This window comes from Trichoplusia ni, chromosome 2 (assembly GCF_003590095.1).
Source record: "Trichoplusia ni isolate ovarian cell line Hi5 chromosome 2, tn1, whole genome shotgun sequence".
Classification (NCBI taxonomy): Eukaryota; Metazoa; Arthropoda; class Insecta; order Lepidoptera; family Noctuidae; genus Trichoplusia; species Trichoplusia ni.
The window spans coordinates 1,631,395-1,656,876 of record NC_039479.1 but is presented as its reverse complement, the minus strand read 5'-3'; the positions used below and the strand labels follow the sequence as shown (position 1 = coordinate 1,656,876).

General features: G+C 33.8%; 1 protein-coding gene across 2 annotated transcripts in view; it reads right to left on the bottom strand.

Moving 5' to 3' along the window:
- Positions 1-5,577: 5,577 nt before the first annotated feature.
- The window catches only part of LOC113502493 (phospholipid phosphatase 3-like), a 98,184-nt gene continuing 78,279 nt past the window's right edge, over positions 5,578-25,482 (bottom strand). For both annotated transcript variants that reach the window (XM_026884090.1, XM_026884098.1), the window contains exons 3-7: positions 9,773-9,927; positions 8,696-8,916; positions 8,132-8,258; positions 7,404-7,586; positions 5,578-6,207 (exon numbers count right to left, since the gene is read on the bottom strand). In XM_026884090.1, coding sequence (XP_026739891.1) covers positions 6,076-6,207; positions 7,404-7,586; positions 8,132-8,258; positions 8,696-8,916; positions 9,773-9,927 — 818 coding nt within the window. In that variant the 3' untranslated portion in view covers positions 5,578-6,075. The remainder of the gene's footprint in view (positions 6,208-7,403; positions 7,587-8,131; positions 8,259-8,695; positions 8,917-9,772; positions 9,928-25,482) is intronic.

Below are 25,482 nucleotides of genomic sequence, written 5' to 3'. Positions count from 1 at the left end.
TGCCCACTCAAAACTATGTATCCTTACTTATATATCTATTCTTCTTGCCTATCACCGTGTTTATATTTTTTCTACCTGATTTAACTCTTCTTTCTGCCCTAGTTCCATTTTCATTTTTTACGACATGTTCCGAAAAATTAATGTCTGATTAATATTTTAATGTGTGATCATTAATATGACCTGTTGAATCCAGCTCCATATATTGGTTTTGAGAAGAGAATTTAATTAAATTTATCGGAAAAACTTATTTGAAGTATTAACTTCTTAAAAAGGATAAACCGCTTCGTTTCGTTATGCGTTATAGTGCCAATTTGTTCGGTTTTCTTTACCTTACGCATACAGGAGTAATACCTAAAGTCTGGCTCTTCTTTACTCGCATTAAAGTTATCACTTCTATCATACTTCTGAGAGTTCCGTATTCAGAGGGTAAAAATAGAACGATACCACTAAGGCTAAACTGTCAGTTTGTTTGTTTGTCCATCCGTCATTAGGGTGTATCTCTTGAACCACGATAGCTAGTAAGTTAAAATTTCCACAGATGAAGTATTTTTGTTGCCAATGTACAACGTTAAAAAAATAAAAATCGAAGTCAAATAACGATTCGTTGGCTAATTTTTTGAAGAGTCATAAATATATTGAACATACACATCAAATAATTGTGTTGTGTGGTTAGTTTACTAAACTAACGGCAAATGGTAACCCCATAACGCTTGACCTATGACAATTAATTAGACAGGTAATTAAAAAGCCTACAGGTATGACTATTATAACCAAAGCAAGATATTTTCTATTTATGTTAAAGCCATTCAAAACATCATTAATCGAAATTAAATTCACCCTTTTAACAACCATTCAGAATTAGTGATTAATGGTTATGAATAATGAAACTTTTAGAAAAAATTGAACGAACACAGCAAGTGTTCATTAAAAGTCAAAATGTTGTATGTATGTTTAAAGATTCCATACAATTTTGGTGTCGAAATATTACGATGCAGCTAGCCCCTGCGGTTATTTAATTTAAAGAACTTAGTAGGTACCTACTTTTTTCTCTTTTTTTTGAGTGAGGAAATTATATCTATGAATACTTACTTAAATGCTTGTAGGTTGTTTCTCATTTTGATGATAATTGTAGTGGTAGCACCATTAAAGACTTGTTGTTTTCACAGGCTGTGATCGCAGCAGACGGATGTTGCAGACTTGCATTATTGGCATTATTCCGTGTACGAAGGTACTTAGATGTTATTTTGAATCTGCCCTCAGTTCTTTAACGTTGTGTACTTTTTCTAAGACTCTACAACCACATAATTATGTTTGTGAAACCCCCCGCGACACAAATATACAAACACACCGTAAAGTCCTTAATGCGGGAGTGGTTTTTATAACATATTTGAAGAAGATACTACTGCAGTTGTGAGAGTGACAAACTATGTATCATCTTGTTTGATTTTAGTGTTAGCATCATTGTTTTTAGTGAAAAATATCAATCTTTAAATGTATCAATTCATGACCCAAAAAAAAGTATGTCATAGATAGCTAAATACAGTAACCCAAATGCTTATGCAGATAGCCCGGAATTAAAATTCTTTGTCTTGGTTTGTCTTTCTGACGCGAGATTTATAAATAGGAAGTAATCTCACGCAATAACTAATAAAAATCTCCCTCGTACTAAAACAGTTGATAAATTATTATAATTATCAATTTATTGCTGAAGAAAATAGTTTTATTGCTTCAAAGATTTCAATGAGAATGTCTTTCAGCAAAACGCAGCATTCTTCTACAGATCATTATTTGTGAAATTTATTACAAACATTATTTTAATAGTGTTATTGTTCGGCGAGTTATAAATATAAGTTTTTATTTAAAACGAGTTCTGTAGTCTAAGGAATAACTTAGTGAGAATAATGGTGTTCTGTCAATGGGAGGATTCTAGTATCTAAGGATATTATGGCGCCAGGCTATGAGCGCTGCGCCATCCGGAATGGTTTATGATTAACAGTTTAATTTATTATTTAAGCGTCAATTTATATAATAGTTTAGGTGTATTTTATTCTCTTAAATTTTTTCTTACTAATTTTTTGGTCCCTTACTAATTTTTTATTTGAAATAGTTTGGAGGACTGGGGAAAGTAAAGACGGAATTAAAATTTGATGATTTTAAAGACTGTCGGCTGCTTAATCTTTTTACTGTTCAGTGCTAGTGTGTCGCTGAACTTTTACTAATTATAATTACTTTGTTAATTATTTTGGTACGCATCTTTCTGAATAAAAAATAGTCTGTAGCAGTACTACTGGGATGTATAAAAACAATTCCCTACCCTGTATGTATGTATGTTCCGTCTCTTGCGAAAAACTTGCGTAATTAAATTCAAGCATAATACGTGTGAAGTGAGGGTCCCCAAGTCCTTCGTTACGAAATAGTTTACTTTTATTTTATAACTAGCTGTTGCCCGCGACTTCGTCCCCGTGAGTAGAAGATATAAGTTATGATTTATACCTGTCCTGTTTTTTTTTTCACATTTTCCATTGTATCTTCGCTCCTATTAGTCGCAGCGTGATGGTTTATAGCCTAAAGCCTTCCTCGAAGAATGGTCTATTCAACACAAAAAGAATTTTTCAATTTGGACCAGTAGTTCCTGAGATTAGCGCGTTCAAACAAACAAACAAACAAACTCTTCAGCTTTATATATTAGTATAGATTCTCTTTTTATGAAGACGTTGATTTGATTCGTGAGTTTTTCAAACACCGCAATTTTATTACTGATGTATTTTTATAACCCAATGTGCAGTAAAACAAATTGATCAATTACTCAAATATTTTTATGTATTTGAACGTTATAATTGCTAGTCTTATTAAAATTTCTCTTCTTTTGGGTACTTCGGACAGATAATTGTAAATAGAGCACGATTGGTTGATCAACATATTCAATGTTTATGTGAGTTACATACACACATGGTGTATGTGTGAATAAAATGTAGCAAGTACAGCCACAATTTTGCTTTTCGGGAGCTTACAATCAACTGTCATACTTACTGTTGAAGTTGTGAAAGAGAGAGACAGCACTAGGGGCTGTGTAGTGCACTGTCTCGCTTTAAAAGGCAAAATTAAGGAAGAATCTGTTGTTTTTTTTCTCAGATTGTTTTTGTTTGTCAATTTTCTTTTAATACTTACTTTATATTGTGGTATATTATAAGGTAGTAAAATGAAAACAATAAAAATATTTTTAATCTTTTATTTACTTCACATTTAACATACATACAACCACAGTCACGCATTCTAAAATAAACTATTTACAAATTTCAAATAAAAAAAACTTAAATTAATAGTATACTAAATGCTCAGGAATGTCAAATTCTTAAAAAAAAAAAATAAGAAAACACAATTTCGATATGTAACCTAACCGACTACGGGAATCCTGAGGGGTTATGCGTTTTATAAATACAGGTGGGTTTATTAACTTACATGATTTCATGAAAAACATTAACAATTAACATTTTTAATAAACTTAAAGACTAGACAGGTACTATGCAGTGAATACTGTCAATTGTTATTAATAAACATTTATTTATAATTAAAAATAAAATCTAAACAATAAATTAATAAGTAGAGTTACGCCGTGAGAAACCGTTCTATTGTAAATCGTGTAAAATGTTCAAAAAGGTTTACGTATTGAAAATGACGTATTCTTACGTCATGTAAGCCAAGAAGCTCTATTCGACATCAACCATAAAAGTAGACAATTTAAATACATTATGGATAAAATACCTTCAAAAGAGTTAAAAACTGATCAATTGACCGTAAAAATTGACGAGCACGGATAGCGCCAAAACCGCTATGCTCGACGTGTCACGGGTTCGATCCCCGCGTAAGACAAGCAATTTGTGTTTATAATTACGAATTCAGCATGACAGCATTCACAGCGTGTCATTTCGCTTCGCTGTGTATAATTATTAATTATTGCTACAAATTACTCACATAAAAAATAATAAAAATTCTAATTTGCCGTAAGGTAGATTTCTAAAAAGTATTTTCTAACGAAAACACACCAAGGATTGGGAAACATGAAAGAGGAGTCTAATAACGTCACTTGTTGGTAAAAGTGTACTTGTAAGTGACGTCACACAAGATTTTAACTTAAGGTTAAAGTTTATTTTTTTAATAGCAAAAAATAAGTATTTGATATCTTTCAGAAATCTATTTGACAGAAGTATTATATTTTATTAGTTAAAATACTCGATTCCAAAACTTTCTTTATAAAATACATTATTACGTAATTAAGGATTTTATGTCGTCCATAATATATTTAAAAACGTGTTTTATATCACTGGTCTCATTTACAATTAACTTATAATTAATTATAAAGAAATATACCTATGAATGACTCTTTGTTTTACTATTATATATTTAGGCGAATCGCTTTTGTTAATTGCTGAACAATAATACGAATTGTTTTAAAAGAATACTCATATTCAACAGTAGGATAAACTAGTTTAGGTATAGTCTCGCGGTATGACCGTTAGAAGGCTAAATCAAAGTTCCCTAATGTGTGATCTACGTACAATTTTTTCAATAACGGTTTTGACATACAACCGACTTCATATAATGAACTACTGAGCTAAACTTGATACAATTCTATGGGATCAAGTAACAGGTATTTCACCTTAAGTGAAAAAAATAATCAACAAAATCGATTCAGAAAGTCTGAAGTTCTGAGGTAACAAACATAAAAAAATGAAATATAGACGAATTGAAAACCTCTTCCTGTTCAAAGTCGGTTGAATATTAAGTGTCTTTGTGTATGCGACTTTAATATCCGTAAAACCTCCCAGTATACCAGGACGAAATTCCATAGTACCAAAGCCGTTGCAAAAAAATCGTCTTGTTTCCAAACATAAACATTTCACAAATAGATCCAAACATGTTCCGCTCCCCAAAATTCTTGTTTGAACTAAGAAGGGCGGGAATGGAAATTGATTGACTAATCCCATTTGTCAAAATAAACAAAACATACAAAGAGGGTTCTCCCTAAAATATGACGGTACTAAGAGAATTCCTTTCTTTTAAATAATGGGATTTCTGTTAAAGGAATGTCTCATGGGGTTCTAACTGATTGAATTTCCATGTTTACAAACTTTTTATTTTGGTCTTCTGGTATGGTTAGGTTATTTTTGATTTAATCATCATCTAGGGACATACCATCGACTTACAAAATGATGATATGGAAGAGAGAGGCATTGTATAATGCTGTCTCGCTCCCACGACTTCTTTATTTTCGTCTAGTTTAAAGAATTCAACTTTATACCATATTGTGAAGCGATCACCTATTTGTCCTTCTTGTAGCAATAATAAATGATGTTTGAGATATGACGAAGCAAAAATCTTTGCATATCTATCAAATGAGTAGATAATTATTATTTAAAATTACACTCAACCCACCAAATACCAAGTAAATACGATGACTTTACACATGCTAATGTAAGCTCATGCTAACCTCCTCACGAATACTTAGATTATGAACTAATTATTTACAATTCTACAAGAATTCTCTCGCTATTGTTTTAACATTATTTTAATACAACTTCTAACTACCATGGCTTAGTTTTGTATTTTGATAATTCTAAAACAATTTTCTTCGACACTTTGTTTACGGATCTACTTATTACAGTAACTTTTCATATCCTCACACACTATTTCGAACATTTGAACATTGTAATTGTGAATTTTTAAGACATCATTCTTTAAATCTAGGAGTGACAACTAATAACATCACGATTCTAGAACATTGGATTCTAAACCTATTCTCTCTACAATTAAAGTTTAATTTACCACGCACTCTACTGTTTTACACAAAGGCCGAAACTGCATTCAAGCAATGCCTACACACTTGTTCAGATCAACAGAAACATTTGAACTCTAATTCAATTTAGAAGTCTTAAAATCCACTGAAGTTTTTCAGATTTACGTAAAACTGACAATCTAAATTAAACCTACAGAGTCTCGAGTTAAGGTTGAAGTTAGAATCACCTCACTTCACTTATAGTCTTGGGTCCAGTAAGCTGTTGCTTACACGGCTGATGGCTAGGTGACGACGACGTGCGGCTCGCTCGCGAGCAGTCTTCGTACTGACTGATGGTTGTTGCCGTCGCTACTCGAGATATCACTCGTACTGACCACGGCTGGCTGAGAGAAGTTCTTGCAGAGGACTAGGACCTAGAAAGAAAAGCGATTGTTGTAGCGCATGGTACAGAGAACTACGGACTTGAAAGACTAGAAGAGAAATAGGAAAACGTTAAGGTAAGTGTCTGAGTTTAGATGGAACACGTCTTAATAGTGATTCAAACTTCTTGAGTTACTAAAGATCAGATAAATTCAAGAGGTGGAGGAGAGGAGGTATTGTCTGAGGAAATAATTCTAGATTTAGGAACTGGGAATAATTAAAGATTGCGTATAAGCTCACCGGATCGCTGCGCTTTTAATGGGAATTATTTTTGTAACTAATGGTACTGGAGGAATAAATAAGTATACCTTGCACAAGAGTAAATACTAATTAACTAAGTAAAGTGCGTTTTGTAGCAACTAATATAATAGAACATCTAAAAATCATAAACCCACCAACATACAACATTAACAAACAACATAATTTTAAATAACAAAACCAACAGCATTTACTCCAACAAATAATTCAACATCAAACAGCATTGTAATAAAGTACTGAAACTGCACAATTAATTGTGCACAGGCAAATATATTTACCATGCAGTGAGGTAACCATGTCATAAACCGATCCCATCGCAACACCTAACAAACATTTAGTTGCACTCTAATGAGGTTTATGATACTCGTAAAGCTAAATGGAATCGAAATAAATGGTACCTATGATTTGATTGTTGTATATCGAACGTTGAATAGATACTGGGAGGCCTCTGTCTTAAAGATAGTGAATTGTAACGTGTAATAAATAAACCTGCATTTTACACAAAGGCTAACATCTCTTCTTAAACAATCTTTATCATTATTTTTTCTTTCAACAATAATCGGACAAAAGATGTGACATTAAGAAAAGACTTTTGCCTCAAGAATTAATCCCTTTTTTTCAGATGTTAAATCATCAAATGACTCTTTCCACTTTGATTTCAGTGAAAGGCAATGACACACATTAACTGACAAATGATCTTTGCCTCAAAATTAAAATATAAGTTACAAATATATCTCTTCTTAGATTTCAGAAGCATCAAAAGCCTAGATGAAAAGTAGAAGTCTATAAGCGCTAAATTAAGAAAAAATTGCAGATATTTGTTATGTTGATATTTAATACTTTAAGAGCTGAATGACTGATCCTACCACGCAATATCTCTAACACCACCACTAAGAAAATAGAAGAAGATAAAGAATATTCTATAGCTTACCGTGTACAGCACACTAAGGGCACCCATAGTCCCGCCAACGAGGACGTCCCACCAGTGATGCCGGTGGTCGCTGATCCGGCTCAGCGCGCAGACCGCGGCGTACACGATGCACAGAATTTGGAGGAGCGGCACTAGGAGTACCGATCGGTTGTGCCAGCTGAACGCCCGCCTTTGGAGGTACCACTGCAGGAGGAAGAATGATTTTAGTCATCTAGTATTCATCGAATCTTTTGTCTTTAAGTCTGGTAAAACGGTATTGAGCTTCTGGTATTTAATCATGTTCAAATTTTCCTATTTTTGCTCAGACAGTTAAAGATCTACCTAGACTGACTGAGAAAGAACTGAAAGCGGTTTTCGTTCATTTGGATATTCTAAAATGTTTATGAAGTCGTTTCTCCTGAAGGTTTGAAGTAAACATTATGGAACTACACAGTTAGATTTTTCATGGTTTCTAAAGCGTCTTTCCATAGTTTTAAGTAGATAAAAAATCAAGATTAATATATTTTACTACCCAGAAAAAAAACATGATTACTTACTTTGATCGATTCGCTAACTAAAATAGCAAATAGGAAAGACCTTTACGACTATAATTCAGTAGATAGTCAATATTTGATTTTTAATTCAAACTTTATGTGTGTTTCCTGATGTTGTATTAAGTCTACGTCTTATTTTTACGTTTTATTTTTATATCATAAAATTAGAATTTCTTTATATCATTAAATACTCACAGCCAAGAAGAGCCCGCAGTATATAGCGAGCGACGCATGCGCAGACGGGAAGCTCCGGCTGGAGTCGATCTGCAGGTAGCGAGAGTACCGCGTCGACGTGCACGTGTAGCTGCTCACGTATTCTGAACTGATAAACAAAATATATCATTAAAACACCAGCTTTTTAGGGATGTCTAGTTTCAATATTGTAGTTTATTAATGTGGTTAAGTATTTTTTGAACCGACTCCTGAATGAAGGAAATGAATAATTGAGTCGCGTGGCTTTCACAAACAGTCAAATCAGAAACACAAGATAATGACATCCACAAGACTCTGAACAAGCATACGCGGATTATAAAAGTGCTTGTCCTACATAAGGATCAAGCCCGCAACACTTCGATTGGCGCAATGACCTAATATACCACTCGGATCCTAGTACATAATTAGGTAATATTCAAAATTATTAGTTTGTTCTTGAGAGGAAACTGTGGACCCCTCTTGAAAGCCATCATCTAAATTGTTCATTGTTATATAAGGGATCAGGAGGGAGCTGAGAAAACATTAATAAAGAAAATAAATACTTACTCATTACAAGTGCTAGCTTTATCAGGCTGGCATAAATCAAAGAACGTGGGCCTGGGTGACCCCACGACGCATTTGATGACCTCTAGTATGGTGAGATTGACGACAGATCCGTAGATGTAGTCACGGTAGACGAAGGCGGCGGTCTTGGCGCTGGTCAGCAGTTTACTCTTCTTTAAGTTGTATTCATCTTCTTGTTGTAAGGTTGTTTCTACTGCCCATAGCTGTGGAAGATGGTTAATTTCATATTTTTGCTAGAAGAAGGCAATTGTGTAGGTAATGCCTTCAGTAGAGTAGTTCACTTTGGGTAGGTAAAGTGTCTTGAGAATTATCAACGATTGTCAAAAAAGCTTCTAAAATAAAATGTTAAGGATTTAGGGCAACAAATCATCAGCTAATGGTTGGTATTTATGCATTTCCCTCGATGGCAAAACAGATTTATGCATTAGTATTACTGAACAAATTGGGATTAACCCATAAGTTTTTGATCATCCATATGCGAATGTCTAATAACTGTAATGCCCCGTACAATTAAAGTTTATTGGACATTTATGTAAATAACTGGAGAAGTAACTTTTGTGTTTATTTAAGACATGCCATACATAATGAATTCTAAACATTGCAAATATTAGCTTAGTAATAACTGCTAATTTGTCTATTACTTGACTCGTTTGGACGGTTGGAATGACGTTAATTTACTATGTAAATCGAATGACTATTGTAGAAGCTTAAGTTAGTTTTGAAACTGGGCTGGTGGCGTAGTGGTTAGTGAACGAGATTGCAACTGGGTTCGATTCCCACCAAGTAGACACTATTATATATTGGTATTTTTTCTGTTTAGTTCTTTACATGGGATATTACATTTGTATTCATAAATACAAAATCTTTTTATCTGGTCTGTTATAAAGAAAATATGATATCTTATCTAAATCATAAATACGAAACGAGAAGCAAGTTCAATATTATGATACCTTGACTTCAATGACAAAAGCAGTAAAATCTAAACCGGTGCCAATTTCAATGGTCGGTCCTGAAAATTGTCAACAAGATATTTTCATTTTCAAAGAAGTAAATACTCACAACTAAGTAAGGCACGATGATGGTGATGGCAGCCACCAGGGATATGGAGAAGCTGTCTCCGGTGTGAGGGTAGGAGAGCGCGGGGTCGTTACAGGTGAAGCCAGCGCGCCGGCTCGGCAGCGCCCCCACCTCCAGCAAGATGCATACTGCTGCAACTGTTGAAGAGAAGTTAATTATAGTTAATGATGATGATAATGTTAGAATTGAATTGGGGAATATATGACTATGGAAGTACGTCATTGGTCTGTATTTGGAATAGCTTTGAAATGATAATATTAAATTTTATAAAATAGATCGTTTAAATAAAAGCTTTGTAAAAAAGGCCTTGGAGAAAGAATGGGGTATGTTTTTGCTGAAATTGCGAAGGTTCTTAGTAATTTCCAAAAAAATATATAAAACTTTTTTTAAAAGTATTTTCTTTTCCAAAACATAATTTAGGCTTCACAGTAATTTTTATGGAAGGTTAAATATTATAAAGCAGTTTAGCTGCATCAAAAGTATAAGATTTATGTTATAATTTACTGACATTAATTAGACTTCTATTTCCTATGACCCTATGTTATATCAGCGTCTTATAATCTCAGTAATCAAGATGCAAAGTACAGGTAGTCACGTGCAAAAACTTGTTTACATTCAGCCAATTTCAAAATCTCTTCCGCAAAACTATTAATTTAGATTTTAAGATATGAAACTTAAGTATAATTAAAAACAAAGGTTTATCTTTTATATAATACTAGCTGTTGCCCGCGACGTCGTCCGCGTGGTTAGAAGAGGTAAGTTAGGAATTTTTGAACGGAAGCCTTCGAAGTTGAATATTTTTCCCCGTTTTTGCCACATTTTCCATTGTATCTTCGCTCCTATTAGTCGCAGCGTGATGGTTTATAGCCTAAAGCCTTCCTCGATGAATGGTCTATTCAACACAAAAATAATTTTTCAATTAGGATCAGTAGTTCCTGAGATTAGCGCGTTCAAACAAACAAACTCTTCAGCTTTATATATTAGTATAGATTACATAAATACAAATTATTTTTAAAGAAAGAACTAATATCTCCAAAATTAACACATCACTGCATTTTTATTAAAAACTAGATTTCCGAGGGTTTGTCTGCGATAATGTTAGTTATAGCTGCAAAAACATGACCCTACGTCTGATACAGTCGAAAGAGAAAACCTAGTCTAACCTTTACTTTAATCTCGGGTACCACCTAAAGCCATACCAAATTCCATCTAATTAGGTTCAACAGTTTCAACATAAAGCAATAACAAACATACGCTCAAAAACTTTCGGCTCTACAATATTAGTGTAATCTTCATCTATAATTACGGTTCTATAGCTATCCTTTCGCTTGATACCTTACGTAAATTGCTATTGCATAGTGAATGGGTAAGTATCACGCTAGCAGGTTGCAGTGAGCCTCTATTATCCTGTAATAGTCACTTTTTGTTTGCCCGACAAGGATTAACGACGGTGCATGTTGCAGGCCAATATGGATTGATTACCTGCTGATATTGCATTAGCCATAAGCACTTACAATCCCTTTGATCTTCGGCAATAAGAAGTTAAGGATAATTGTAATATCATTTTCAATTTGCAAGCTGAATTTGTTGTTAGGATTCGAAATAGGGTTGATGTCCTCATAATGGAAAATATCATCGGTTCAAAATGACAATACTAAATTGTGAAACAGTTATACTTGTCGCAAGGTATCTTTGTGCATGTGACTTGAATGACCATAAAACTTCCCTTTAAGGACTAATATTTTAAATGCGAAAGAAACAATCACACGTTATAATTAATCCACATCCTAATATTACTAATGCAGTTTTGCCGTTCTAGTAAGTAGAAGATTGGTAAGCTGACTAATTTCCCGTGCTCACACTCCTAACGAAAAATTATATTTTACCCGAAATAACTTAATACCGTTAATTTATGTAAGTTCTTACTTATAAACCAATTTAATAACATCTATTTACAACTTCCTACAGTTTCCTAGGCCATAACTGCGAAATTACCGATTGGGCACCAATGATTTTTATGATCGAACTGCAAGCTTTACAACTCCGCCCATAAATAGGTACGGACATTGGTTGCGCTTACTCATAGTCGTTGTAATAAGTTTTATTGAATATAGCATAAAACATTTCAATACTTTGTAGTACCTGTTCAACAAAAGTTATTGCTTCAGATAAAGAAGAAACTTTGGATCAATCTTTCGAAATTGCATTCATAGTACATATACAATTTTTTTAGTATGGAGGTAAACTTCTACGGCTTTGATGGCAAATGTTTTTAGTATGGAAGTTTAGGCTTTGATGAATCCAAAAATCACAAATACCATTACCTACTTGTTTATTTAGAAATCTATACCTACCTGAAGTCTCATCTCTTTGAGAATCTTGCAGTTTTGCATACATATGTACAAGACAGTCTTGCAAGATATTTTTATAGGACGAAATGACAGCTATTTCACGTTAAATAAAAAAAAGAATTAACTAAATCGGTTCATCCAGTCCAAAGCTTTGAATTTACATATATAAAAAAATACAGACGAATTGATAACCTCATCAGTCAGTTGAAAATAGTCACATTTTACTTTGGCAAAACTGTCTTGCAATTATTGCTGTCAGTGCACGCTATCTCTAATGCGATGTTTATGAACCAACATCAATTGTAAATAATAACAAAGGTTCTTAAGATGGTAAGATCAAGAAATCTCGAGAGAACAAAGTGCAAACTATGAATAGTGGAAGCTTTTACCGGAAACTCATTAACCGTCCGTTCAATAGCGAGCCAGAGACACGACTAACGTTTGTTCGAATGAAGGATGTGACGATAACGATCTTCGTTTTACTGCAATAAAGCTTGGAGACAAACCCAATGACCCACATCTTGGTACAATAGGAAACGGAGATGGAATTACAAGAATGGACATTATAAATGTTCGCGACAACAAAATCTATGGACTAACTTTGTGTAACGGATTTATGTATTTTAATAAGGTTGGTTGACGTTTAGTGGTCTGAAACATGCGACAAGACAAAAATAATAAACCTTTCAGGAACTAGTCAGATAATAAACGTTCTAATGACACAAAAAAATGTCCGTGTGGGAATCGTTCCCACGACCTCCGGTATAGCAGTCGGGGCCTCCAACCACTTGATCAACAGACTAGCGATAAATACGCGTGAGTAAACCTTTTTCAAATAATTGAAGTTATCATAAAAATAGCTCTTTTTAAGTCGCAGTCGGATAAAAAAGTCCAACCACAGAACGACGGCAACTAAACGCGGAAATCCGAAGTAGTTACCGCGGATATAAATCTCTGGAAATCGTACGTTAGATTACACCTACGGGCATTTTTGTGAAAACAAGCATTTAGGTTCTCAGCAAGATTATAAGTGCTAACAATTACACGTGCAGTTGGTGAATAAATGAGTTTCACGAAGGTGCAGCCGCGGACAAATGCTAGTGTTAACACTTTCTCAGTGACTTGGATGGAGGCAGACTATAATTAGCGCGGCAATCTAATCTGTTGGGTACGCCAGTCAAAATGTTTGTTAACTAGATAACTGAGCTATAATTAACTTGTTTCTTGTCTTCGCTGGGGTTTTAATTAAAAAAATGTTTTTAAGTGAAACCTGCTTTGTGTTTTTAAGTGAAAACGGAACAATATTAATGAGGCACCGTTGTCTTTGCGCCCGTATGTCACCAGGCTGTAACTCCTTAACCTTTATAGATAGGTTGTTGAAATACTAAAAGTAGAGATCTAGGCTAATGAACTGCTCATAAGGTCATAATTTGTGATCAATTTGCTTGCAAAATTGTTATTCGTTGTCTAATTTGTTTTATTCTAACATTTATACTAAAAGTGAATAAAATATGACACGTGCTTGCAGTTGTGGAAGCGAGACAGCGCTCTATGTGACGTAGTGCGGCATCTGTCTTCCACTTCCTGAGCAGTCTTACTTAAAGGGATTGTGATGGGGCCACTGAATACATTAGTATAAAGTGTATAAACGAACTGGCACTGTGCCTTGACGACTAATATGATTTTAATGTTTGTTTAATGATTATTGGGTTTAACATAATTATCTATTTGTATTGCTACTTGGAACTTTTCTGAGAATTGTACTCCCGATGTAATTAAATCAAACGTATATTGCTTTCCTGAACCTGGTTTGTAAATTAGTATTTCCGAATTGGCATTCTCAAATACGACTACGAACAATAAAATTAGTTCCTTGGTATTTTTTGTAATAGTGCAAGAAAACTGTGTATCCTCTGTTGGAAATCCAAATAAATAAACTACCAAAATAATTGTAAGAAAACTTAAACAAAAAAGTCTCTTATTTGCTTCGAAATGACAGTATGAATCATTAATCAATAAAAATAAAATCCAAAAATGATTGGGCCTTTAATCAAGTCCTTGATTTCAAAACACTAAAAGTCAGAAATAATGCTTATATTAAGAAACGATTAATATTTCACAAGTTTAATGTTAAACACATAAATATTGAAAAGGATTTAACGTTTTTAGGCCACATCAAAATTGAGATCATCATTTTACAAAAAACTGTTAATAAGTTTTATGGTTAAGACATCAATAAAGATGAATGGATGGTTTATGACGACGTCATTACTGTCGTCCCATATTTGTTATAGGAAGTGTATTGTGATATGGAGGGAGATTTGTAACGGTTGCTTGAGAAATAACAGAATGAGAACTATTTTTTTTTTAGAGACTCGCTGGTTATTGCGAATGTCAAGAAGATAAGAAGGTATTTAAGTATTAGTAAATTTAAATCCAAACATAATATATGCGAACAGTGATGATGATCAAGAGAAAATGGTAATTAAGTATACTTGTTTCCAAATATTTTTATATGACTAATTACCCGTTATTGGCATAGCATAATTTTCTAAACTACACTTTATTGTTTTTGTGTACAGAGGTCTATTACTTGTGGTTATGGAGGGACCCTAATCCCACCAGAAAAAGAAACTTTGACTTACGGATCGATTTAATCATTTAAAAGATTCGGTGATATTATGGAAATTAAAATTCATTCAATTTAATATTCACTGTGTGAAACCCTGAAAACAAACTTTTTTTGTAGAGTCCCATAAAGGATTTTGTGTCTCTTGCATTTGCCTGGACAATGAATAAATAATCTTTGAAAGAAGACTATCGAAATTACGAATAAGATCAAATCTTTCAGAAACGACTATCGAAATTAAGATCACAACAGCTGAACATAACGAAACACCCAACAAATCTGTCACTTCATCAAATAAGAAAGTCAATTTGAAACCTCTGCCTCCATAAAGCACAGTATCTGATGCCCAAATCAGGAACAGCAGAGGCAGATGACGTCACAGAATATACAACCTGTTTGGGAAATGACTCGTGATATTATAAGCACGGCTGCAGCCTATAAGAAGCATAGAAATTAAAATCTTTCTTCAAGAAAGTGTTCGAAAGCATTTTCTTAGATTAAATTTCGATTGTTTAGGGCAATTTTCGATCCAGTATAGACTTTACCTAGCTTTTTAAGAAAGAAGGCACAAGACGTATTGAAATCATGATAGGATTTTTTAGTAACATGATGTATTCAGTCATGAGTCATTTGTTCCAGGTGGGCGACTTATCTTTTAAATACAGTAGATACAAATCACTAATTTGACAACTACTGTTGCTTGTTAGGAGTATGATGTATCGGTGGCAAATATGTTAAGGCTCGGTCATATAAATGAAGAGCCGGTTGCGAGACTATTAAGGCATGGTGAATAGTCTGGCTGTCAGCGTGATTAAGCGGTACATACAGAAAGAGGACAGAAAAAATTGCAAAATTAATTAAAAATAAACAATCCATAAAATATGAACGAACTAGAAATCATAGAATCTAGTATTACAACGGTAATAGTAATATTCTTGTAATAAATATTTACGGCTGTTGGTTGTTAAACATTTTATTGTTACTTTAAGTTTTCATGTACGAAGCAATTCATACATTATAATTATTGTTTCTTCGGCTGTGGACTAGCCTCTATACTGCGACCCACTTGAATGCATTTGTCATTTGAATAACTGTCGCACGAATCTGCGACTATTGTGAATTAACTTGGTTCGAATTACAGAGTCGTAAATTCGTTACTTAAGTGGAGTCTACTTGGAGGACAGGATGGAGTCTGTTGACGTCATTTGATCCTTGTGCTTTCTAATATATCCTTACATTCATCAATGTCTGATATTGTAGTGGTAGTATAGTGTTATGTTAAGCTAAACAAGAAAATCCTTCCTGATTCCAGTACCGCTGAGGGTTTCCTTTAAAAACCAAACAACATTTTGGCAATTACAAGGATAGTGGTTTCTTAGGTTTACGCGAATGTTAGACATTGAAATGAAACGACTTTTACGGATTTTATCGCGGTTTAATTTTTGGTTTTAAAACACCAAAAACCAAAAATTAAACCGCGATAAAATCCGTAAAAGTCGTTTCATTTCAATTACAAGGATGACAACCAATCACCCAGGTGTATTGACACTTATGACAATTCAATCTAGTGACACTTAATAAGGATATAAAATACTCTAACTACAAAAAAAATAAACAGAACATTTTCTTTTAAAGGACTCCCGCACTAAGGTATTAAGGTCTTGTGTCACGGGGGGTTTCAAAGACATTCAAATCACAGACAGAAGTATAAAGTCTCCACCATTAAACAGTTACAATCCATGTCCATTTTAATCAAAACGTCATGCCAGAGACAGTTTGAGTCCTAGACAATTTGAAATTACAACAAATAACGGAAAGTTTCTAGTCTAACGTCCGCATTGAGAAAGTCTCCATAAAATGTAAGTGCATAGTTTACGATCTAATCAGCTTACAATGTAATTTTATTGGCTACATGTGTAAGTTGACCCGAGTAATGCTCAAGGAATAATTATGCAGAGTCATTAGTCACTTTCTCACTTCTCGCTATTGGCTAAGATCTTAGATTTACGAGTTTTAGGTCTAAAGTTTTTATTAGGTTATATAACTGTGAAGGCTTTTCTGGTTTTCTTAGCTGTGCTATTAGGTATAGTACCTACTTTCACTGTACCAATGATAGTTAATAATATGTTTTCTGAGAAGGTTAATAATAGTATTGTGTCTTGTAATGTCTTGTCTTGTATTGTCAACATTTGATATAATCAAATAGGTTTAAGTAAACATGATTGATGCGATGATATATTGCTAAGTCAACTTTATATTGACTTAAAATAACCTTTAATCTGGAGAACTTATGGAGAGGCCTATGTCCAGCAGTGGACTGCTATAGGCTGAGATGATGATGATGATGAACCTTTAATCTAAAATCGTAAGGTACTTGAAAAAACTCGAATTTTGAGAAGTTATATTTGGATGCGATTTATCACGTGACCTAGGCATTTTTTGACATTTCATAGCAAGGTTAACGATGTTAGTTGTGTGTATTGTTACTTGGATAAAAGGGCTGCAATGGCTTACAATAAGTCTAAAATCAAACACAGACAAGACAAGAGGTTTGGCAGGTGATTAACAAATGTTTGTATTAATGAACCTTTCAGAACCCAGTGGTATATTGTTAATACTCGAAAATACACAAATCATTCGCGATTGTTGCAGCGAAACCTTTGTTAATTAATCAATTGTATTTAGATTTCTTGCAACTGATCTATTTGCGGTCTTATAATTACCAATGCAGGTGTGAAACCACGCGTAAGATAATATCTTTATTATTGTATTTAATTACTATTGTAATTAGGTCAACGAATAAAATGCAATATCAGGTACCTACTGCGTTAGCTGTTAATTGTGAGCGGTCCAAAGATGCGTCCCTGAGGGATCTTGTATAACAATAGGTAACTATTAACGATTAGCAAGAAAAAATAATTTGTCGAAGAAGTATTTTATAGCTAAAATAGCGACACTACGGTCCTTCCATATGAATAGAGGAAGGAGATAGGTCAAAAAATAAAAACTTTAGTTCGAGGAATGGATTATGAATTTTTTCCTTTAAAGCTGTCAGTTTCGTTTGCTTTTTGTTCGTCGGCACCATCATTTGTTTTCCTTCAATCGGATATCACCATATTAGCACATCTTGGTATCCTGTGTAAACCATATCGGGTTCTGCTGATAAGCCTTCATGATAGACAAACCTTGTTAGTAAAATATTTTAAGTAATATTTAAACAGTCTAATATGGTTATCGAGATCTGCAAATATTAATACTGAGGATACAATTGTATTTGGAATGGGATTATGTAAAAACATATTTCATTTTAAAGGAAACAATGCTTTAAAATAATAAATATTTTAAATTATAATTTATGTTATGTATATTATCTTATATAGGATAGATTGATTGTGTACAAGGTTAAATATATAAATATGAACGCCTTTTTTATATGTCCAGAATAAACACGTTTGAGGAAACTACAGAACCAGATGAAAACAAAATACAAATGAATTGCTTGAAAATACAACTTGCTTTGCTTTGCGAACAAACGACTGTTAATTGACACTGTGAAAAATCTTGACAGAAATGTCAAGTAAATTTTACAGCAACGATCAATAGTTAACTACAAAAGGCTAGATCATTAAGGAAGCAAGACCCATTCTTAAACGAACTACTGTAAGGTTTAAAATTCTTCAAAGCAAAAACGAGTAAAGTTAATTGGCTAGGGATATACAGAAGAAGTAAATTAAGACCATTCAGAATTAAATAAACAGAAACAGCAATTGGAAAACAGCTTCCTAGTAGAGGCAGATTTACAGATAGACAGACGACGTTGACTCCAAATCACCCAGCGTTTATGCAAATAATTTATAACTGTCTTCTATAAAGACATTTGTATGTCCGAGTCTGGTCTGTCGATCCCTTATCAACGTCCAGCCAATCTCGTACACTCACATTTGACCGGTTTTCTATTCGTTCCAGTAGAGATGGGGTAATTTGTTTTAATAAATTGACTTAACTATAAGTTGTTTAGGAAATTGAGTTTCTGACGAGTTTAAGAAGTGAAAATGGAAAACATCAGTTGGAGTTGGTTGACTAAACTACTTAATTTATGAATACCGGGCGGAAAATATTGACGGAGTTTTAAATAGGTTACTATCAAAACAAGCAAATAATTTGCATAACATACAAATTACAGGTTGCGAGACTATAGAAATATGCAGCATATGCAACGTAACAACAAAGCTATTAGCAATCATTCTGCAATTAAGGGTCATCGGCGAGACAAGGTAATGAGGCGGTTTGTCAAATCACTTCCAAACATTAAATTGCTACGATTTTACGAAACTATTACGACGAAGCCATCAAGCTTCACACGACACTATAAACATCGATTTCGCAATTATGTTGTTCTAAACACCGTGATGGGCTAGTGGCATTTTGGTTAACACAGTTAGGCACATAACAAAGACCATTACATTTAACTGCATTCCTGTTTCTACTACCACAGGCGCCTTTGAAAGACGACGCCGACGTTTTGCTTAAAATTTACGTCGCAAACTCTATTGTATCGTTTGAATTTTTACCACTAGCCACAGTTTTCAACTTCAAATCATGAATGAATATGATCAATGAATTAGCAATGAGCTTACTATTGAAATTAATGAAACCAATAAAATTTTACGATCAGAAATTGAATATGGGAGAGTACAAGTGGCACATACGCATCACTAAGTTAAAGATTACCATGTTAATTGATGGTCGGTGCACGGAAACCGTCAGATGATAACGAAGGTGTCATGGCGTCTCTAATTTAATTAGTGGGGACAGTAGCCCAAAAATGATTGAATCCCGATTAGGTTATCCGTCGGCGTTATTTACGGTTATCAATAGAGGTGTTTTAGAGAGATAAAGTCACTAATTATGGTTATGTAACACATAAAAGTCGTCAACCTACTTGGATGAATCGTATTTTTAGACTGTCGATAATGGTCATTAAAATAAGCGAATGATTTATAGAATTGGTCGAACGTTGGTTTATAATAGAGTCGACGTTAAGTGACTTCACAATATTAATGAATAGCACTCTGAGGAATTTTACATACAAGGCTAAAATTAAAGCAATTTTTAGAAATCAAGAAGAAAACTTGAATAGCATGGAAAATGGTATATGAAGAGATCGGAGAAGAAGAAGAAACATTAATAAAAGTCGGATGGATAACTTGTAACATAATATGAATAGAATCAAAATCAGTGATGATAGGTATGTATAGACTTATAGTATATACCTGAATAAATGAAGTAAAGGTCAGAAAAAGAGTGATGAATGATGAATACTGATAACGTTGTTTGTACAGAAGTAAGACACATATATTATATATTAAGCTATATAGCAAATGAACGAGGAAAGAGGCAGATAGAAGATAACTTGTTAACCCGAAATATCACATTATCAAGTAAGCAAGCTTACATGTTACAAAATAATACATTTTCTCTTTAACCTTGATACGGCCTAAAGCTCAACCTTCGAAGTAGTCCTTGACGCAGTGGCGTGCCTTAGCAGACCTTCAAATTGTTCAAGGGCAGATAAAGTATGAAGGATACCTTCAAGGGTGAAGGTTAAGGGTCCAAGGGAGGCCATGGAAGCTTCCTGTTTCAGAAAAGTTCAATGTCAAAGATGGATTATAGTTTTACTTGTGTTGAATCGGTAATTGTTGTTTTGGTGGTAAATGTATACTTTGACTGCGTTAAAGTTTAATAATATAGCAATAGTTTTAGTACTTGGGAAATTATTCGATGCCAATGTGTGTTTTAAAACTCCAAAGTTTTCTAAATTCAAATTACTGGTTGTCGGAAAACTTGAGTAGTGTAATTACTGTGATATTCAAAGGCGCTATAAACTTTATTACCTGGATTTCAGTATATTTTAAGTACGCTTATAATTTAATTAATAGTTATTAATAAATATGTTAATACACAGAATCTGAACATCCATTTCTCGTTTATTATTTTAAACTGTTCGAACTTAAACTTTCCCTACATTTATTCAAAACAATAGTCTCATCAGGAGATTGCGAAAAAGAGGTTTTTATCGAAAACTCCATTCCCAATACTGATGATTACTTCCAACGATCTTCGCTTCTCATAGTTCTCATTCATCATTGGCCTAGCCTTTTCCCAACTATGTTAGGGTCGGCTACCAGCCTAACCGCTTTCAGCTAAGTACCAGTGTTTGACAAGGAGCGACTGCCTATTTGACCTCTTCAACCGAGTTACCTGGGCAACACGATGCCCCTTGGTTAGACTGGTTGTCAGACTTATTTCAAGCTTCTGTCTACCTGTAACGACTGACAAAGATGTAGGAATAACAGCCGGGACCCACAGTTTAAGGGGACTTCCGAAACACGGAAGAATTCGTTATGACAAAGATGGTCACCCATCTACAGACCAAACGCGTCAAGCATAGCTTAACCTGTGATCTTCACTTATGCGGTTATAGCTTAGCCACAAGCTCCTCTCATAGTTCTCATTGTCTTGTTTTATTGTACAGCGTGAGAATCCGAAACCAATTGCATTCTCCTAATTAAAGTCTTTAGTTATAATAGAAATCGATGTGACGCAATAGGACAAGTAATCATAGGTTGTACCACTTTCGATTTCCGTATTGAAACGAGACATTGGGGACAATTGCATGCGGTGTTGACATTATTTGATTAATCCATAGCTATTGGTCTCTAACTAGTAATTTACGTGGTACTTATAAACATACGATGGCTTTGGATCTATGGTACTTTTTGTTAAAGACCAGGATGTTGCTTTGATCCCAATGCAGGGAGGCTATAGGCTGAGATCTAAGACAGTTACTGATGAGTGTAGAAAGACATCGAGAGAGTGTAGACCAAGAGGTTTTATATCTTTTGAAATGTATAAATTGGTAATTTTAACCTCGGTGTTTCTAAAAACCAGTTGTTTTATCACATGCGTAGGTTAGTGTGGCAAATGAGCTGCACCTGTGAGCTGCCGTCATAAAGAGATTTAGAAACTAAAAGCCTGTGATTTGACTTTTAACCCTAGGTTTTATACGTGTTGGATATTTTCATGTAGTTATTATTCCTCGTAACATTACGCTATATATTAAGCAATCTACGATCGAATTAAATGTAAGCGTGACAGCGCAATACGCCGTGTAGAATGGCAAATATTAATAATTCAAGGCATTGTGGTAGGGCCTACCACACTATACCACTATTTTACTAATAAAAACTTAAGTGTAACATCTCTCTACTCAAACAATTTGTATTAATATCAGAAAGCGTTTCACAAATACTATAAAAAGACCACCTTAGAGACTTGTGTTATGAATATTCAAGTACATAACGTGGAGTAATAAAAAGTCTTGTCCCACTAATTACGACTGCTGTTCATGTTGTAATACAGAAGCCATAGGTGGCATTAGGCGTTTTGTACATGAGGCGATAATCACGTTGATTTCAAATACCGGGAGCGATTATACCTAAAGGAAAAGCTATCAAAGTGAAAATTCTTAGCTCATGTCACGAAAACGTCATATAACAGAATTTTGTGGCAATTATTTTGTTGTGTTTTAACTGCCAATATATTTTACTTTACTCCTCCGAATAACTTCCGCTGCCTGTAAGTAAAGTTGTCTAAATCTTCAACGATACGTGCTCACATAATATCATCATTAAGCTTGTATCGCTAATGGCTTAAACTCAAAATTCATCGGATAATTTTGCTACCTCGTGTGCAACCAGCCTAACAAACACTTAATAAACAAATCATTAATCTATACTTGTTAACAAAGGGACATAATTATACAGTCTTGAATGAATGTTAGACACCGGTCAGTAAGTAATTCGGAGAGAAAGCCGGCGTAGGTGACGCGTGGACGACGGTGGTCCAGCGTGGGCGCTTTATAGCGAGGTATAGCATACCATATTATATGGTGCATTTGTTGGTACCTTTATTATTCATTGAATGTTTGATGAAGTTATTGATTTGATTATGGTTTCTAATTTGTGTGGTTTTTAGGTTTTGTACGAGTGTATCTGTGAAGTTATTTTCATCGAAGTGATTTTTTTTTTAAATTTGTGTGTTTTTCTGTAAAGTTTCCAATCGAAGTGATTTGTTTTTTTAATTTAATTGAGGTTAGAAATTTGATAATTCGAAACCAGTGTTTAGTCCTTCTTTTAACTGAGGTGGAAGATTTTTAGATTGGTATTATTGTTTGAAAATCAAAAAAATAGGTAGGTAAGACTTTTTCATTTGAAACTTATTTGTTATTTGTTAATAATGTTAGGAACTATATTTCTAACTTCTTTGGTAAACACCTCTATATATTTAGTAAATGCCAGATCCTGATAATTCTATTAAAGAGAGTAGATTTAAGTTTCAATAATGCTCAGAATTCATACGACCTCAAAAACGAATGCTTTGTTCTAAAAGCATGCAATACATAAGAAAGCAGCTATAACTTAGGAGAAATGCCATCAAAATTTAAATAAGAAAACATGTCACATCAATACTGCATATCCACATTCCTCAAATATGATGGGACATGTCTTCATTTATATGAACATATAAAGCCTGGTACATACAGACTGCACAAACGGCTATGCTACATAAATATGGGAAACTATTATGGTGTCGTGTTTTATCTAAAAACGAAGCTTAAATATTAAACTAATGTTAAGAAACACTAAATATTGCAGAATCAAATTCATTTATTCGTTTTCGTTCATTTAGCACGAAAATAATATAGATTAGTCGTTTTTTTAATTAAATACCTTATTGCACAAAAAGATATACCAGGATTGTTTGCCTCTTTATAAATAAGCACCTAAAGAAAAGGAGTGTATTGAACTACATAGTGCCTTGTGCATATTTCTTTAGTATTTAGTTAGTGCCCTTCGGTTATTCTTCTTATTATTCGGTTACTCACACTCATTCAAAAATAATCTAAATCAAAGCTAACGTAATATTATATTAACTGACTTTTTATTTTTCAGAAGGTGGAAGTAGCTGTCTATCGGATAAAACTTGCAATTAAATACAAATAATACACTGAAATTGTAACTTCAGACAGGACTCGAACTTGCGACTCCTAGCTATAATCACCAGTCGCTTTGCCAACTATCCTAATAAGATCACCGTCCAAGACTTTCAATACATTCATAGCATCACTACACGTAATTTTAACGCGAGTTAAGATTTCTCTATTTAAGCCATATAGCAATTTAATCCAATAAGGCGTGGAATTTTAAGATCCGATTATGAACTGATTAGATCAGCTGAGCCCGGTTTATGGCTAACATCTTGTTTCAGATGTTAAGCAGGTGATACAACTTTAATCTTAGATTAAAATAGAAAATTAAGATGATAAGTTTATCGTGTACCAAGGGCTTGCTTCAGCTTTGCATGGTGATTAGTTTGAGTGGCGGAGAGAAACTGCTAGACGTCATTAAGTATTTGATAAGTTTATTTTTAACTTGATTATTTATTTAATTTTTTATTGAAACACTTTTAAGACTCTTATGTGTAGGAGAAAAGGGAACGAATACGATATTATACATTATATTTTATGCGATACTGGATTTACATACACTTTCTCTGAGATTTTCGAAATATTATTCACTTTATTTTATTAAAATGTAGATAAGTGAACGTCTTGAGTTAAAACTTAGGTAAAGTCAGCAAGTAAAAGATTAAATAACACTTTAGAAAAGCATACTTTTTACGGGCCTGTACCTAATGGATAAAAACGAATCCTGATGACTGAGGCTCCGCTGTCTGTCTGTATATCACCAGACTGTATCTCACGAACAATAATAGCTAAGAATATGCTTACTGCAATGAAAATAAACATCGAGGTTGAGAAACGGTTGCTTTTGCTGCCTATTTGTAAGGAACACGCTTCTACAACTGCAATTATATCTATTTAATCTAAAAACTCACGTTTTAAATGTCCATTCTGATTTTATCAAAACCGGTCCAGCCATTTTTATAATTGTAAATTGCATTGTCATAATATTTGAAGCTACCCTGAAAATTTCAGCCTGCTAGCTTATCTGGAAGTGACTCAAAATTGAATTAAAAAAATCTAACCGGAACAACAAACAAACAAGAAAGTGAGTGTATCAAAACATGAAAAAAAAAGTGACAGCAGTTTCTTCTCATTATTGTTGCTGACAGTACACATATAAGATCACGATAAATAAATCTCGTTCAAGGCAGCTCAGCGGTTTCCATTTGACCTAACCTGATGTGACGAGTTATTTAGTTACATGTAAATAGCTAACACGGATTGTCGCGGTTAACCGGCGAACATTGAGATTAGCTGCGCCTGCGCACTGCGCACTGACATTTTGATAAACCGCCTTGTAATTTACGAGCATTAGCACAATCTATTCGTAATTATGTATGGTTTGAGTAACTGTTGTTTTTGTCAATCAAATTGTGCTTATATTCTATACATATGTTGGAATAGAATGTGTACAAAAAGAATGGAAGAGAGGAATTGTGCACGAAACTTGTATGTTTGTAACAACCCGCGATAAAAGGATTAAATGCCTTAATGCGGGATTCGTCGAAATTCGTTTTGAAATTTAAATGCGTATTCAGCTCGAAATATTGTATTCCATTAGATAATTTCCGTCATTAAAAGCGATAATAGAATAATTCTGATAAGAAAGCAATCTAAAAGCAAT